The sequence below is a fragment of the Orbicella faveolata genome, unplaced genomic scaffold, assembly GCF_042242905.1.
Source record: "Orbicella faveolata isolate gen_17 unplaced genomic scaffold, um_ofav_v1 contig_14, whole genome shotgun sequence".
Lineage (NCBI taxonomy): Eukaryota > Metazoa > Cnidaria > Anthozoa > Scleractinia > Merulinidae > Orbicella > Orbicella faveolata.
Window position 1 is genome coordinate 16,206,969 of NW_028301541.1, and position 16,628 is coordinate 16,223,596.

At 38.7% G+C, this 16,628-nt stretch overlaps 1 protein-coding gene across 1 annotated transcript in view; it reads right to left on the reverse strand.

Annotated features, from left to right (window-relative positions):
* LOC110046798 (hemicentin-2-like) overlaps window positions 1–16,628 on the reverse strand; it is a 297,824-nt gene that overhangs the window by 265,424 nt on the left and 15,772 nt on the right. The window contains exons 11-27 of the mRNA XM_089287541.1: window positions 16,307–16,594; window positions 12,873–13,181; window positions 12,146–12,427; window positions 10,694–10,966; window positions 9,952–10,227; window positions 9,097–9,372; window positions 8,356–8,631; window positions 7,500–7,775; window positions 6,759–7,034; window positions 5,903–6,178; window positions 5,162–5,437; window positions 4,306–4,581; window positions 3,565–3,840; window positions 2,709–2,984; window positions 1,968–2,243; window positions 1,112–1,387; window positions 371–646 (exon numbers count right to left, since the gene is read on the reverse strand). Coding sequence (XP_089143667.1) covers window positions 371–646; window positions 1,112–1,387; window positions 1,968–2,243; window positions 2,709–2,984; window positions 3,565–3,840; window positions 4,306–4,581; window positions 5,162–5,437; window positions 5,903–6,178; window positions 6,759–7,034; window positions 7,500–7,775; window positions 8,356–8,631; window positions 9,097–9,372; window positions 9,952–10,227; window positions 10,694–10,966; window positions 12,146–12,427; window positions 12,873–13,181; window positions 16,307–16,594 — 4,740 coding nt within the window. The remainder of the gene's footprint in view (window positions 1–370; window positions 647–1,111; window positions 1,388–1,967; window positions 2,244–2,708; window positions 2,985–3,564; window positions 3,841–4,305; window positions 4,582–5,161; window positions 5,438–5,902; window positions 6,179–6,758; window positions 7,035–7,499; window positions 7,776–8,355; window positions 8,632–9,096; window positions 9,373–9,951; window positions 10,228–10,693; window positions 10,967–12,145; window positions 12,428–12,872; window positions 13,182–16,306; window positions 16,595–16,628) is intronic.

The following is a 16,628-nucleotide window of genomic DNA, read 5'->3' on the forward strand; positions in this document are numbered from 1 at the left end:
TTGCTTCTGCAGTGTACAGCTTGCTTAGATGAATGAATTGTCGGAAATGCAGTGTTAACATCCCATGTTTTCATAGGTTACATTTGAACGGAATCTTTGCTTCCTTGGTTGATGGGGTCGCACTGGAAACTGGAAACTGCAGTAATGTCATTTTTAGGAAATATTTCTTGTGAAATTTTCAAAAACATAGATGTCAAAAGTCGCTGATTTCTGTTTCTCCGTGTCGTGCTAAACCCAATAGGAGCAAGGGGCCTTTCAAACCTCCAGACAGCACGAGTGTTTTGATCAATTACTAGCACCGCTGATATCTAGTGTAGCAGCATTGAAGATATCATTGTCAAGAATATCGATAACAAGATACTGTACATACAGTGTACATCCAGTGTAGCAACATTGGATGTAGCATTTCCAAGACTGTTACTCGCCACACATCGGTATTCTCCGCTGTCTGTCCTGTTCACATGCGTTATGGTCAACTGCGTTTTGTCTGCTGAAAAACTGATCCTTCCGTTTTGAGCTACAGGAGATCCATTTCTGGTCCATGATATTGTCGACTCTGGATTTCCATCAGCTTTGCAAGATAAAGTTACGTTCGCTCCTTCTGATTTTGTTTTGGCTTCTGGATGAACAGTGATCTCGGGTGGATCTGTAACAGTAAAACAGTCCGCGTAAGAAATGACAACGTAACAATGTGCATGTCACAATTTAGTGGGGTTTTTCTTATATAAAAAATTTGATGCAAGTAATAATCATTGATCAGATATTCATAGTAAGTTTAGATATCTGCCTCTGGTAAAAGATTTCACCGGTGATATTTGACGAGTGTGTGCAGGTAAATTGGTGACTGACCTGCAGTTTTAAATTCGCATATCGGGTATTGTAATTGTAATAAGCTCACATGCGATCAGCACAATCCTTACATTGGTTATTAGAGTTACCACTGAAGGAAAAATATAGCTTCAATTTACGGGTTTTAGGCAATCGTTGTGAATACTGTCTCGAGATTCTTCCAACCAACACCGATAATCAGTGTTCTTGTTCTCTCTGTGTAAGGTGGCAGCACAGACCAACTGCTCGGTTTCGATTTATCAAAACAAGATACTATACTTACATTGGACATCCAGTGTAGCAGCATTGGATGTAGCATTTCCAAGATTGTTATTCGCCATACATCGGTAGGTTCCGCTGTCTGTTCTTTTCACCTGCGTTATTGTCAACTGATTTTTGTCATCTGAAATGCTGATCCTTCCGCTTGTATTTACAGGCGATCCATCCCTGGTCCATGATATTGTTGGTACTGGATTTCCATCAACGTTACAAGAGAGAGTCACGTTATCTCCTTCTATTCTAGTTTTATTTTGAGGATGGGTAGCGATCTCTGGTTGATCTGTAACAAACAAGACAATTACTGTCATGAATAAGAAAATGTAGAAAGTACGAACTAAAATCATTTCAAGACTATACGAGTCTGTTTTTATGTTTTAAATGGATTTAAGTTAGCAAGTCACAGTGCGACTATCAAGGCCATCCTAGCAAATTATTTGCAAATTTACCACCACCGTTTGAGTGTTAAAGGATAAACATGACTACTAACTCATTGCTTCTGCAGTGTACAGCTTGCTTAGATGAATGAATTGTCGGAAATGCAGTGTTAACATCCCATGTTTTCATAGGTTACATTTGAACGGAATCTTTGCTTCCTTGGTTGATGGGGTCGCACTGGAAACTGGAAACTGCAGTAATGTCATTTTTAGGAAATATTTCTTGTGAAATTTTCAAAAACATAGATGTCAAAAGTCGCTGATTTCTGTTTCTCCGTGTCGTGCTAAACCCAATAGGAGCAAGGGGCCTTTCAAACCTCCAGACAGCACGAGTGTTTTGATCAATTACTAGCACCGCTGATATCTAGTGTAGCAGCATTGAAGATATCATTGTCAAGAATATCGATAACAAGATACTGTACATACAGTGTACATCCAGTGTAGCAACATTGGATGTAGCATTTCCAAGACAGTTACTCGCCACACATCGGTATTCTCCGCTGTCTGTCCTGTTCACATGCGTTATGGTCAACTGCGTTTTGTCTGCTGAAAAACTGATCCTTCCGCTTTGAGCTACAGGAGATCCATTTCTGGTCCATGATATTGTCGACTCTGGATTTCCATCAGCTTTGCAGGATAAAGTTACGTTCGCTCCTTCTGATTTTGTTTTGGCTTCTGGATGAACAGTGATCTCGGGTGGATCTGTAACAGTAAAACAGTCCGCGTAAGAAATGACAACGTAACAATGTGCATGTCACAATTTAGTGGGGTTTTTCTTATATAAAAAATTTGATGCAAGTAATAATCATTGATCAGATATTCATAGTAAGTTTAGATATCTGCCTCTGGTAAAAGATTTCACCAGTGATATTTGACGACTGTGTGCAGGTAAATTGGTGACTGACCTGCAGTTTTAAATTCGCATATCGGGTATTGTAATTGTAATAAGCTCACATGCGATCAGCACAATCCTTACATTGGTTATTCGAGTTACTACTGAAGGAAAAATATAGCTTCAATTTACGGGTTTTAGGCAATCGTTGTGAATACTGTCTCGAGATTCTTCCAACCAACACCGATAATCAGTGTTCTTGTTCTCTCTGTGTAAGGTGGCAGCACAGACCAACTGCTCGGTTTCGATTTATCAAAACAAGATACTATACTTACATTGGACATCCAGTGTAGCAGCATTGGATGTAGCATTTCCAAGATTGTTATTCGCCATACATCGGTAGGTTCCGCTGTCTGTTCTTTTCACCTGCGTTATTGTCAACTGATTTTTGTCATCTGAAATGCTGATCCTTCCGCTTGTATTTACAGGCGATCCATCTCTGGTCCATGATATTGTTGGTACTGGATTTCCATCAACGTTACAAGAGAGAGTAACGTTATCTGCTTCTATTCTAGTTTTATTTTGAGGATGGGTAGCGATCTCTGGTTGATCTGTAACAAACAAGACAATTATTGTCAGGAATGGGAAAATGTTGAAAGTACGAACTAAAATCATTTCAAGACTATACGAGTCTGTTTTTATGTTTTAAATGGATTTAAGTTAGCAAGTTACAGTGCGACTATCGAGGCCATCCTAGCAAATTATTTGCAAATTTATCACCACCGTTTGAGTGTTAAAGGATAAACATGACTACTAACTCATTGCTTCTGCAGTGTGCAGCTTGCTTAGATGAATGAATTGTCGGAAATGCAGTGTTAACATCCCATGTTTTCATAGGTTACATTTGAACGGAATCTTTGCTTCCTTGGTTGATGGGGTCGCACTGTAAACTGGAAACTGCAGTAATGTCATTTTTAGGAAATATTTCTTGTGAAATTTTCAAAAACATAGATGTCAAAAGTCGCTGATTTCTGTTTCTCCGTGTCGTGCTAAACCCAATAGGAGCAAGGGGCCTTTCAAACCTCCAGACAGCACGAGTGTTTTGATCAACTACTAGCACCGCTGATATCTAGTGTAGCAGCATTGAAGATATCATTGTCAAGAATATCGATAACAAGATACTGTACATACAGTGTACATCCAGTGTAGCAACATTGGATGTAGCATTTCCAAGACTGTTACTCGCCACACATCGGTATTCTCCGCTGTCTGTCCTGTTCACATGCGTTATGGTCAACTGCGTTTTGTCTGCTGAAAAACTGATCCTTCCGTTTTGAGCTACAGGAGATCCATTTCTGGTCCATGATATTGTCGACTCTGGATTTCCATCAGCTTTGCAAGATAAAGTTACGTTCGCTCCTTCTGATTTTGTTTTGGCTTCTGGATGAACAGTGATCTCGGGTGGATCTGTAACAGTAAAACAGTCCGCGTAAGAAATGACAACGTAACAATGTGCATGTCACAATTTAGTGGGGTTTTTCTTATATAAAAAATTTGATGCAAGTAATAATCATTGATCAGATATTCATAGTAAGTTTAGATATCTGCCTCTGGTAAAAGATTTCACCGGTGATATTTGACGAGTGTGTGCAGGTAAATTGGTGACTGACCTGCAGTTTTAAATTCGCATATCGGGTATTGTAATTGTAATAAGCTCACATGCGATCAGCACAATCCTTACATTGGTTATTAGAGTTACCACTGAAGGAAAAATATAGCTTCAATTTACGGGTTTTAGGCAATCGTTGTGAATACTGTCTCGAGATTCTTCCAACCAACACCGATAATCAGTGTTCTTGTTCTCTCTGTGTAAGGTGGCAGCACAGACCAACTGCTCGGTTTCGATTTATCAAAACAAGATACTATACTTACATTGGACATCCAGTGTAGCAGCATTGGATGTAACATTTCCAAGATTGTTATTCGCCATACATCGGTAGGTTCCGCTGTCTGTTCTTTTCACCTGCGTTATTGTCAACTGATTTTTGTCATCTGAAATGCTGATCCTTCCGCTTGTATTTACAGGCGATCCATCCCTGGTCCATGATATTGTTGGTACTGGATTTCCATCAACGTTACAAGAGAGAGTCACGTTATCTCCTTCTATTCTAGTTTTATTTTGAGGATGGGTAGCGATCTCTGGTTGATCTGTAACAAACAAGACAATTACTGTCATGAATAAGAAAATGTAGAAAGTACGAACTAAAATCATTTCAAGACTATACGAGTCTGTTTTTATGTTTTAAATGGATTTAAGTTAGCAAGTCACAGTGCGACTATCAAGGCCATCCTAGCAAATTATTTGCAAATTTACCACCACCGTTTGAGTGTTAAAGGATAAACATGACTACTAACTCATTGCTTCTGCAGTGTACAGCTTGCTTAGATGAATGAATTGTCGGAAATGCAGTGTTAACATCCCATGTTTTCATAGGTTACATTTGAACGGAATCTTTGCTTCCTTGGTTGATGGGGTCGCACTGGAAACTGGAAACTGCAGTAATGTCATTTTTAGGAAATATTTCTTGTGAAATTTTCAAAAACATAGATGTCAAAAGTCGCTGATTTCTGTTTCTCCGTGTCGTGCTAAACCCAATAGGAGCAAGGGGCCTTTCAAACCTCCAGACAGCACGAGTGTTTTGATCAATTACTAGCACCGCTGATATCTAGTGTAGCAGCATTGAAGATATCATTGTCAAGAATATCGATAACAAGATACTGTACATACAGTGTACATCCAGTGTAGCAACATTGGATGTAGCATTTCCAAGACTGTTACTCGCCACACATCGGTATTCTCCGCTGTCTGTCCTGTTCACATGCGTTATGGTCAACTGCGTTTTGTCTGCTGAAAAACTGATCCTTCCGTTTTGAGCTACAGGAGATCCATTTCTGGTCCATGATATTGTCGACTCTGGATTTCCATCAGCTTTGCAAGATAAAGTTACGTTCGCTCCTTCTGATTTTGTTTTGGCTTCTGGATGAACAGTGATCTCGGGTGGATCTGTAACAGTAAAACAGTCCGCGTAAGAAATGACAACGTAACAATGTGCATGTCACAATTTAGTGGGGTTTTTCTTATATAAAAAATTTGATGCAAGTAATAATCATTGATCAGATATTCATAGTAAGTTTAGATATCTGCCTCTGGTAAAAGATTTCACCGGTGATATTTGACGAGTGTGTGCAGGTAAATTGGTGACTGACCTGCAGTTTTAAATTCGCATATCGGGTATTGTAATTGTAATAAGCTCACATGCGATCAGCACAATCCTTACATTGGTTATTAGAGTTACCACTGAAGGAAAAATATAGCTTCAATTTACGGGTTTTAGGCAATCGTTGTGAATACTGTCTCGAGATTCTTCCAACCAACACCGATAATCAGTGTTCTTGTTCTCTCTGTGTAAGGTGGCAGCACAGACCAACTGCTCGGTTTCGATTTATCAAAACAAGATACTATACTTACATTGGACATCCAGTGTAGCAGCATTGGATGTAACATTTCCAAGATTGTTATTCGCCATACATCGGTAGGTTCCGCTGTCTGTTCTTTTCACCTGCGTTATTGTCAACTGATTTTTGTCATCTGAAATGCTGATCCTTCCGCTTGTATTTACAGGCGATCCATCCCTGGTCCATGATATTGTTGGTACTGGATTTCCATCAACGTTACAAGAGAGAGTCACGTTATCTCCTTCTATTCTAGTTTTATTTTGAGGATGGGTAGCGATCTCTGGTTGATCTGTAACAAACAAGACAATTACTGTCATGAATAAGAAAATGTAGAAAGTACGAACTAAAATCATTTCAAGACTATACGAGTCTGTTTTTATGTTTTAAATGGATTTAAGTTAGCAAGTCACAGTGCGACTATCAAGGCCATCCTAGCAAATTATTTGCAAATTTACCACCACCGTTTGAGTGTTAAAGGATAAACATGACTACTAACTCATTGCTTCTGCAGTGTACAGCTTGCTTAGATGAATGAATTGTCGGAAATGCAGTGTTAACATCCCATGTTTTCATAGGTTACATTTGAACGGAATCTTTGCTTCCTTGGTTGATGGGGTCGCACTGGAAACTGGAAACTGCAGTAATGTCATTTTTAGGAAATATTTCTTGTGAAATTTTCAAAAACATAGATGTCAAAAGTCGCTGATTTCTGTTTCTCCGTGTCGTGCTAAACCCAATAGGAGCAAGGGGCCTTTCAAACCTCCAGACAGCACGAGTGTTTTGATCAATTACTAGCACCGCTGATATCTAGTGTAGCAGCATTGAAGATATCATTGTCAAGAATATCGATAACAAGATACTGTACATACAGTGTACATCCAGTGTAGCAACATTGGATGTAGCATTTCCAAGACTGTTACTCGCCACACATCGGTATTCTCCGCTGTCTGTCCTGTTCACATGCGTTATGGTCAACTGCGTTTTGTCTGCTGAAAAACTGATCCTTCCGTTTTGAGCTACAGGAGATCCATTTCTGGTCCATGATATTGTCGACTCTGGATTTCCATCAGCTTTGCAAGATAAAGTTACGTTCGCTCCTTCTGATTTTGTTTTGGCTTCTGGATGAACAGTGATCTCAGGTGGATCTGTAACAGTAAAACAGTCCGCGTAAGAAATGACAACGTAACAATGTGCATGTCACAATTTAGTGGGGTTTTTCTTATATAAAAAATTTGATGCAAGTAATAATCATTGATCAGATATTCATAGTAAGTTTAGATATCTGCCTCTGATAAAAGATTTCACCAGTGATATTTGACGACTGTGTGCAGGTAAATTGGTGACTGACCTACAGTTTAAAATTTGCATATCGGGTATTGTAATTGTAATAAGCTCACATGCGATCAGCACAATCCTTACATTGGTTATTAGAGTTACTACTGAAGGAAAAATATAGCTTCAATTTACGGGTTTTGGGCAATCGTTGTGAATACTGTCTCGAGATTCTTCCAACCAACACCGATAATCAGTGTTCTTGTTCTCTCTGTGTAAGGTGGCAGCACAGACCAACTACTCGGTTTCGATTTATCAAAACAAGATACTATACTTACATTGGACATCCAGTGTAGCAGCATTGGATGTAGCATTTCCAAGATTGTTATTCGCCATACATCGGTAGGTTCCGCTGTCTGTTCTTTTCACCTGCGTTATTGTCAACTGATTTTTGTCATCTGAAATGCTGATCCTTCCGCTTGTATTTACAGGCGATCCATCTCTGGTCCATGATATTGTTGGTACTGGATTTCCATCAACGTTACAAGAGAGAGTAACGTTATCTGCTTCTATTCTAGTTTTATTTTGAGGATGGGTAGCGATCTCTGGTTGATCTGTAACAAACAAGACAATTATTGTCAGGAATGGGAAAATGTTGAAAGTACGAACTAAAATCATTTCAAGACTATACGAGTCTGTTTTTATGTTTTAAATGGATTTAAGTTAGCAAGTTACAGTGCGGCTATCGAGGCCATCCTAGCAAATTATTTGCAAATTTATCACCACCGTTTGAGTGTTAAAGGATAAACATGACTACTAACTCATTGCTTCTGCAGTGTGCAGCTTGCTTAGATGAATGAATTGTCGGAAATGCAGTGTTAACATCCCATGTTTTCATAGGTTACATTTGAACGGAATCTTTGCTTCCTTGGTTGATGGGGTCGCACTGGAAACTGGAAACTGCAGTAATGTCATTTTTAGGAAATATTTCTTGTGAAATTTTCAAAAACATAGATGTCAAAAGTCGCTGATTTCTGTTTCTCCGTGTCGTGCTAAACCCAATAGGAGCAAGGGGCCTTTCAAACCTCCAGACAGCACGAGTGTTTTGATCAATTACTAGCACCGCTGATATCTAGTGTAGCAGCATTGAAGATATCATTGTCAAGAATATCGATAACAAGATACTGTACATACAGTGTACATCCAGTGTAGCAACATTGGATGTAGCATTTCCAAGACAGTTACTCGCCACACATCGGTATTCTCCGCTGTCTGTCCTGTTCACATGCGTTATGGTCAACTGCGTTTTGTCTGCTGAAAAACTGATCCTTCCGCTTTGAGCTACAGGAGATCCATTTCTGGTCCATGATATTGTCGACTCTGGATTTCCATCAGCTTTGCAAGATAAAGTTACGTTCGCTCCTTCTGATTTTGTTTTGGCTTCTGGATGAACAGTGATCTCGGGTGGATCTGTAACAGTAAAACAGTCCGCGTAAGAAATGACAACGTAACAATGTGCATGTCACAATTTAGTGGGGTTTTTCTTATATAAAAAATTTGATGCAAGTAATAATCATTGATCAGATATTCATAGTAAGTTTAGATATCTGCCTCTGGTAAAAGATTTCACCAGTGATATTTGACGACTGTGTGCAGGTAAATTGGTGACTGACCTGCAGTTTAAAATTCGCATATCGGGTATTGTAATTGTAATAAGCTCACATGCGATCAGCACAATCCTTACATTGGTTATTCGAGTTACTACTGAAGGAAAAATATAGCTTCAATTTACGGGTTTTAGGCAATCGTTGTGAATACTGTCTCGAGATTCTTCCAACCAACACCGATAATCAGTGTTCTTGTTCTCTCTGTGTAAGGTGGCAGCACAGACCAACTGCTCGGTTTCGATTTATCAAAACAAGATACTATACTTACATTGGACATCCAGTGTAGCAGCATTGGATGTAGCATTTCCAAGATTGTTATTCGCCATACATCGGTAGGTTCCGCTGTCTGTTCTTTTCACATTCGTTATTGTCAACTGATTTTTGTCATCTGAAATGCTGATCCTTCGGCTTGTATTTACAGGCGATCCATCCCTGGTCCATGATATTGTTGGTACTGGATTTCCATCAACGTTACAAGAGAGAGTAACGTTATCTGCTTCTATTCTAGTTTTATTTTGAGGATGGGTAGCGATCTCTGGTTGATCTGTAACAAACAAGACAATTATTGTCAGGAATGGGAAAATGTTGAAAGTACGAACTAAAATCATTTCAAGACTATACGAGTCTGTTTTTATGTTTTAAATGGATTTAAGTTAGCAAGTTACAGTGCGACTATCGAGGCCATCCTAGCAAATTATTTGCAAATTTATCACCACCGTTTGAGTGTTAAAGGATAAACATGACTACTAACTCATTGCTTCTGCAGTGTGCAGCTTGCTTAGATGAATGAATTGTCGGAAATGCAGTGTTAACATCCCATGTTTTCATAGGTTACATTTGAACGGAATCTTTGCTTCCTTGGTTGATGGGGTCGCACTGGAAACTGGAAACTGCAGTAATGTCATTTTTAGGAAATATTTCTTGTGAAATTTTCAAAAACATAGATGTCAAAAGTCGCTGATTTCTGTTTCTCCGTGTCGTGCTAAACCCAATAGGAGCAAGGGGCCTTTCAAACTTCCAGACAGCACGAGTGTTTGATCAATTACTTGCACCGTTGATATCTAGTGTAGCAGCATTGAAAATATCATTGTCAAGAATATCGATAACAAGATACTGTACATACACTGTACATCCAGTGTAGCAGCATTGGATGTAGCATTTCCAAGACTGTTACTCGCCACACATCGGTATTCTCCGCTGTCTGTCCTGTTCACATGCGTTATGGTCAACTGCGTTTTGTCTGCTGAAAAACTGATCCTTCCGCTTTGAGCTACAGGAGATCCATTTCTGGTCCATGATATTGTCGACTCTGGATTTCCATCAGCTTTGCAAGATAAAGTTACGTTCGCTCCTTCTGATTTTGTTTTGGCTTCTGGATGAACAGTGATCTCAGGTGGATCTGTAACAGTAAAACAGTCCGCGTAAGAAATGACAACGTAACAATGTGCATGTCACAATTTAGTGGGGTTTTTCTTATATAAAAAATTTGATGCAAGTAATAATCATTGATCAGATATTCATAGTAAGTTTAGATATCTGCCTCTGGTAAAAGATTTCACCAGTGATATTTGACGACTGTGTGCAGGTAAATTGGTGACTGACCTGCAGTTTAAAATTCGCATATCGGGTATTGTAATTGTAATAAGCTCACATGCGATCAGCACAATCCTTACATTGGTTATTAGAGTTACTACTGAAGGAAAAATATAGCTTCAATTTACGGGTTTTAGGCAATCATTGTGAATACTGTCTCGAGATTCTTTCAAACCAACACCGATAATCAGTGTTCTTGTTCTCTCTGTGTAAGGTGGCAGCAGAGGCTAACTACTCGGTTTCGATTTATCAAAACAAGATACTGTACTTACATTGGACATCCAGTGTAGCAGCATTGGATGTAGCATTTCCAAGACTGTTACTCGCCACACATCGGTAGGTTCCGCTGTCTGTCCTGTTCACATGCATTATGGTCAACTGCGTTTTGTCTGCTGAAAAACTGATCCTAGAAGAATCTACAGGAGATCCATCTCTGGTCCATGATATTGTTGGTACTGGTTTACCAGTAGCGTTACAAGATAAGGTCAGGTTATCTCCTTCTGTTTTCTCAACACTCCCCGGATGAGCAGTGATCTCGGGTTGATCTGTAATAATAAAACAATCCGCAAAATACATCACAACAGAACAATGTACATAGCGCGAAATGCAATGCTTGTATCATAAGAATCTGATGTAAACAACTATGATTTATGGCTAATTTATAGTCGCAATAGATTTGACGAGTACCGCGCATGGGCGAGCTGGTCGGGGGTTTTACATCTCCTAGTGCACTTTGACGCCGGTGTTACATATGCAACAATTGTAAAGGAGACTGAAAAAAATCAGTGGCTTCTTCGTTCCCGACGGAACACATCCTCGGCCGTTAAATTTTATAATTAAAATCCTTCGCTGCGTAATACTTTACAAAAGTTGTTTAAGTTTTCGGGGAGAAAATTACTTTAAGGCTTCTGTAGCGGCCGGCGACTCTCGAGCGAACTAGAGGTGTCGTGAGCCGGTGAAGACGACTTTTAAAGATAGGACTACTTTACGGGCTGACGAAATAAAGCACGCTGATGTGCAGGACAAATTGATTTATTTCCTTGACACCAATTGCGATAATTGTTGTTTAGCCGTAAACTGAAATTTGATTAAAAATAAAGCATAAGCTACTAAAGAAACAGTTCTTCTTGCGAGCATTGAGGTCCACGTGATACTTATGTACTTAACTTACACTAAACTGCGACGAAACTAGAAAACTAACCTAAACCTTATGACTGCAGGGCAGTAGAAAACAGCAAGTCTATATACGGAATTGCAATAACTAATAAGATACGATCGATAAGAAAACTAACTGAGAATTCCGTGGAAACTAACTATTAAAAGGTAAAGACAACACTTACATATCAGTCCTACGCTTGCCTCTAAAGGTAGACTGCTTTGGCTTCACTAGGCGGTCACTTTTAACTTCTTCAACTTAGGTGACTTGCGTTCGTGGTGAAAGCGAGGATACAACTGACAAATCTAATAGCTACGTGCACGTACAGAAACTATAAGGCTGAATTGTTCCTTTGATTAGAACGGAACTACGTAATACTGCGGTAAGACTACAATAGATCATTGAGCGTTCATCACAGCTTCCAACTGCGTGTTTTCGGGGAATTGTTTGATAGACCATACAAAAAATAACAATTGATACATTAAACCACTTCACTGTGCGTTTTGGGCGGGGCGACAGTATTCAAGCTGTTTGGTTGAGCTAAATTAGAATAAGATATTAAACTTACATTCGACATTCAGTGTAGCGGCCTTTGAGGTATCACTTGCAACCCTGTTTGTCGCCACACACTGGTATTCTCCGCTGTCTGTCCTGTTCACATTCGTTATTGTCAACTTCTTTTTGTCATCTGAAAAACTGATCCTGGAATTGATAGTTGTATCTAAAGCAGATCCATCTCTGATCCAAGATATTGTTGGTACTGGATTTCCAGTCGCGTTACAAGATAAAGTCACGTTATCTCCTTCTTTTAAGGTATCTCCTTGTGGATGAGTGGTGATCAAAGGTTTCTCTGTAAGACGCAACAAAGGATGATGTTTTTTGACTGATCTTTTCAAAACATATTTTTGACAGAGTCCAAAAAGGTAACTATATTGAATGCAAAAATCTCTGCCTCTAGAGTCTTTAAGTACCACATGCTTTAGGAGAATTTTTTAGGAAATAAGTCTCCTTTTTTCGCGCAATATCGTCATCGTCGTTACAGAGAACGGTTTGTTCACAACTAAAGCGGTTTCGGTCATGGACTGAAGAGAATAGGCTCAATCATCTCAAATTACTAAATTTCTCTTGATAACTCTAATAGATGGCAATCCCGTGTTAGAGTATATAGGATCTGTCTTAGACTATCATTAATTTCGCGTGATATAGACACACAACATAAATACCTTCAAAGACAAACATGAGTGCAATTAAGGCATGAACACGTTGAATAATTGGTTTTGTACATTAAAACACACCTTCAATAGCAATTACAGTCGTATCGGACGAATTGCCAACACCATTTGTAACATCACAGGTGTAATTTCCAGCATCTTGTGTGGTAGCGTTAACAATTGTCAGCTGAATTTGGCTTCCATTGTAACGCGTAATATTTATTCTTGATTCATTAATCTCCAGGCTTGTATTTCTTGTTATAACAGTTCCATCTTTTTTCCACAGCACTTCAGACGCTGGTGGTGAAGCATTATACTGGCAGATCAGCTGCATATCGTACCCTATAGCTTTAAACTGTGTTGGATCTCCATCAATTGTCACTGCTGGTACATCTGCAATTGAAACACAATTGGAGTAAGAATGAAATATTTCGGAACGCCTGTAGTTTCCCTTTCTCCCAAGAACAAGAAACGGAACAAGAATTTCTCTTTTTATTGAATTGACCATTATGTATTGCCTCTCTTTAAACTCTCTTAAACATGACTTTAAAGCTTATCTTCTTAAGCTTTATTAAATACGAGAATATTAAGATTCTGTTTAAGGGTTCTTTCTGTCATACCTTGTTCTACTGTTAAGTTACTAATGCAATGTTACTGATTTAAGGTGAAACGAGCACAGGCAGATTTTGTAGGCTTCCTGTTGCGGGATAGCAGTATCCAGATTTCTACTGAATTTATTAGGTGGCTGGCAAGCATTTGTTTGCACTTCGACTAATCCCACCACTCTTTTTCAGTTGACAATAATGGCATCAAACAAATGCGCATAAATATAATCATTGGCGAACAGGTTATAATCATTTTCTTGCCAATACTAGTAACGTACCAACGGTATTAGCCGATGAAAACATTTTTAATTTTAGCTCTTAATAGTTATAACTCAAAAACGAGTCCAGTGGTCACCATTTGGTATCATCTAGTTGAAATCAGCATGCCAAGATTTAACTTTTTACAAAGTTTAAAAAATGAGGAGGCGGATACGGAACCAACGTAGATTTTCGAAAAATGAAAGTGCCTTCCAACCCCTCCTAAAAATGTTTTGAAATTTGGAAAAACGTTGCATGATGAGCATGTTCAAACATGCTAATCATAGTTCGATAACACACCGGAGGGGGGGAAGTCAAATGACTTGTTTCTGAGTAAATTAAAGAGCCCATAAATCTAAAATTAAGGGTGTTTCAACCGGTTACATTGTTGTTACTGCAACCTTTTGCATCACGAAGAAAGCCTTAACTTGTTTATCAACAATTGGGCATTTGTTTGATATCATTATTATAACATCAACTGTAAGCGAGGGCCGGGTAGCTTTCATGATCACGTTCTGAAAAATGCGGGAAACCGTTATGAGCCATCTTAAAAGAACACGATTTGCGACAACCATTTTATCTATTTACACCTATTACATCTGTTTATTCATTCTAAAATGAAATCTTTGAAATATTTTATCCTTGATAACGACAAAAGAAACTTTTCTCTGTATTGAATATTCAGCGCGTGCACAAGGATTGCAAAAAACAAGCATGCCATCAATAGAGCGATCATTTTATTTACTCAACACCCGCAGTATCTGTGCTATTTTTCTCTATAACTGAACGCAGTAGTGTATTGATGACTTAAGTCTTTTATCACAAAGATATGTTAGACAAGGTAACCAAGCAAAGAACCCAGCAATTTTTAGCTTTTTCTTTGCTACCGAAAGAACCCAGTTAAATGCAGCGCATGCGTAGTGAGTAAAAAAATTGCGATTCAATAAAAATTTGCACTCTCGGAAATACGCCAATTTCTCGAGAACCACTCATTAGAATTTCACAAAATTTGGCACAAAAATACTTTAGGAAATAAGTAACTGGAGTATTGAAAATAACTGAACTTTAACAAAGGAAATTCTAGATATTCCAGTGAACCTTCAACAAGGGATAATTAAAGATCTCTCTGTTAAATTATTAGCAAAATGGTGTTAACTTGTGAGAATCGTTACAAGCTTGTTGCATGCAAATTATAAAGAAAATCTAATTACTAGATTTTCTGCAAATAAACAAAACCGATTTTAAAGGCCTGTTTATTTTTATTCATGTTGCCATTGCAACGGCACATACGTCAGCTTAACCATCAAAAAACCAAAGTTTGTGTTGTTAACTTCCTCGCTGCCATTTTTGGCGACTGTGAGATCAAGGGTTTTAGAGAAAAAGGTGAATGAAACACAGGTATCAAAAACTTTGTTCAGCCAAGAAAATTCGTATGACTTAAGGGTGTGTTTCTTTAAGAAAATCCAAGATTGGATTTTCTTAAAGAAACGCACCTTTTTTACAAACACCTCAAAAACTGTTGAAAACGCACATTTTTAAATCAAAGCACGCTCCGAAGCACGCTCCGCCCGAGGAAACGCTAAATAGTTTAATAATGTTCGGAATACTTTCGATTCACATTAACAAGAATTTGACGTGCACCTGCCACTTCCAAAGGTACCGTAAATAGAAGCATACATAAAGATGCAGAAGAACGGTATTTAAGCAACACGTTCAGTCTGAATCAAACAAAATTTATCAGTTTCTATCTTGTAGCGGTTCTGATTCCAAGCCCTTTACGTGAAAACAGAAGTACGTAATATCATGTCGACCTTGAACAACCGGCTGAAGCAATCTATCGTTCTACATGTACGTTTAGCATGGTAACTTTCTTTCCGAAAATGTGTTTAGACAAAAAATAAGCCTAACTACTTCAGAGTAAAGATATAACCAGCTTGATGTACGTAAACACGAGGCAGTATAAACGTGGCGTGATACAGAAAGATCCGACTTGCTTGATTTCCGCTTGAAAATGGACGCGTAAAGCGCTTGTTTTCAAATACGAAATATTTGTTACCTTCTTGAGCGGACAAATAGGATACCAACAACGTCAAGAATGAAAGCCAGCGGAGTAGAAGTTGTCTGGAGGTACTAGCTTTGACAAGAAGTTCGTCCATATCTTGGAAGCATAGTTTGGTTGAGAAAGAAATCGAAAGTAGTCAATCCCTACCCTACCCCTGGAGCGTAACCCGACAACCAAAGGTAAATACTTCCGAACAATGAGGTCACGACCTCAAAATAAACGCAGTCGCGTTATATTACTATAGACGACTGTAAATAGCGCCACATATTCCTCGCGGAAAATCCATGTCGATTTTCGTGACCTCCGTTAATGCCAAAATTGTAAACACGGAAGAATCGACTAAGAAATGTGAAGGTAGTACTCGAGCAGAAAACAATGACCTTAAAATAACTGCCATATTTATTGTCAGGGTAACAAAAGCAAATATCCGCACACAGAGAGTTCGAGATCACGCATGACGTCAGAAATAGCAACAATTATGTGAATGTTATGCCAAAAATCAAAACAGTAATGTTATTTCAAACAACCAAACTTGCTGGCGCTGTTTTGGATGTTAAAGGGGCTTAAATGATTAATTATAATTCGATACTTACAGTGTACTTCCAGTTTGGCGGGAGATGAAGTGAAAGTGTCGACACTGTTGTTAGCCACACATCTGTATTGACCTGCGTCTGATCGGTGCACATCTGTAATTGTCAAATAATGATTATTGTTCGTGCGAGACGCAGTCAGTCGTGAATTTGCTGTGATGTTCAATCCTTGTCCATCCTTCGTCCATGATACGCTAGGTGACGGGTTTCCTTCAACTACACAGCTAAAAACGACATTTTGTCCTTCCACGCTGGTAAGGCCTTCGGGATTCTTAGAAATCTCAGGTGCAACTGAAAAAGATAATGAAAATATAAAACATTACTA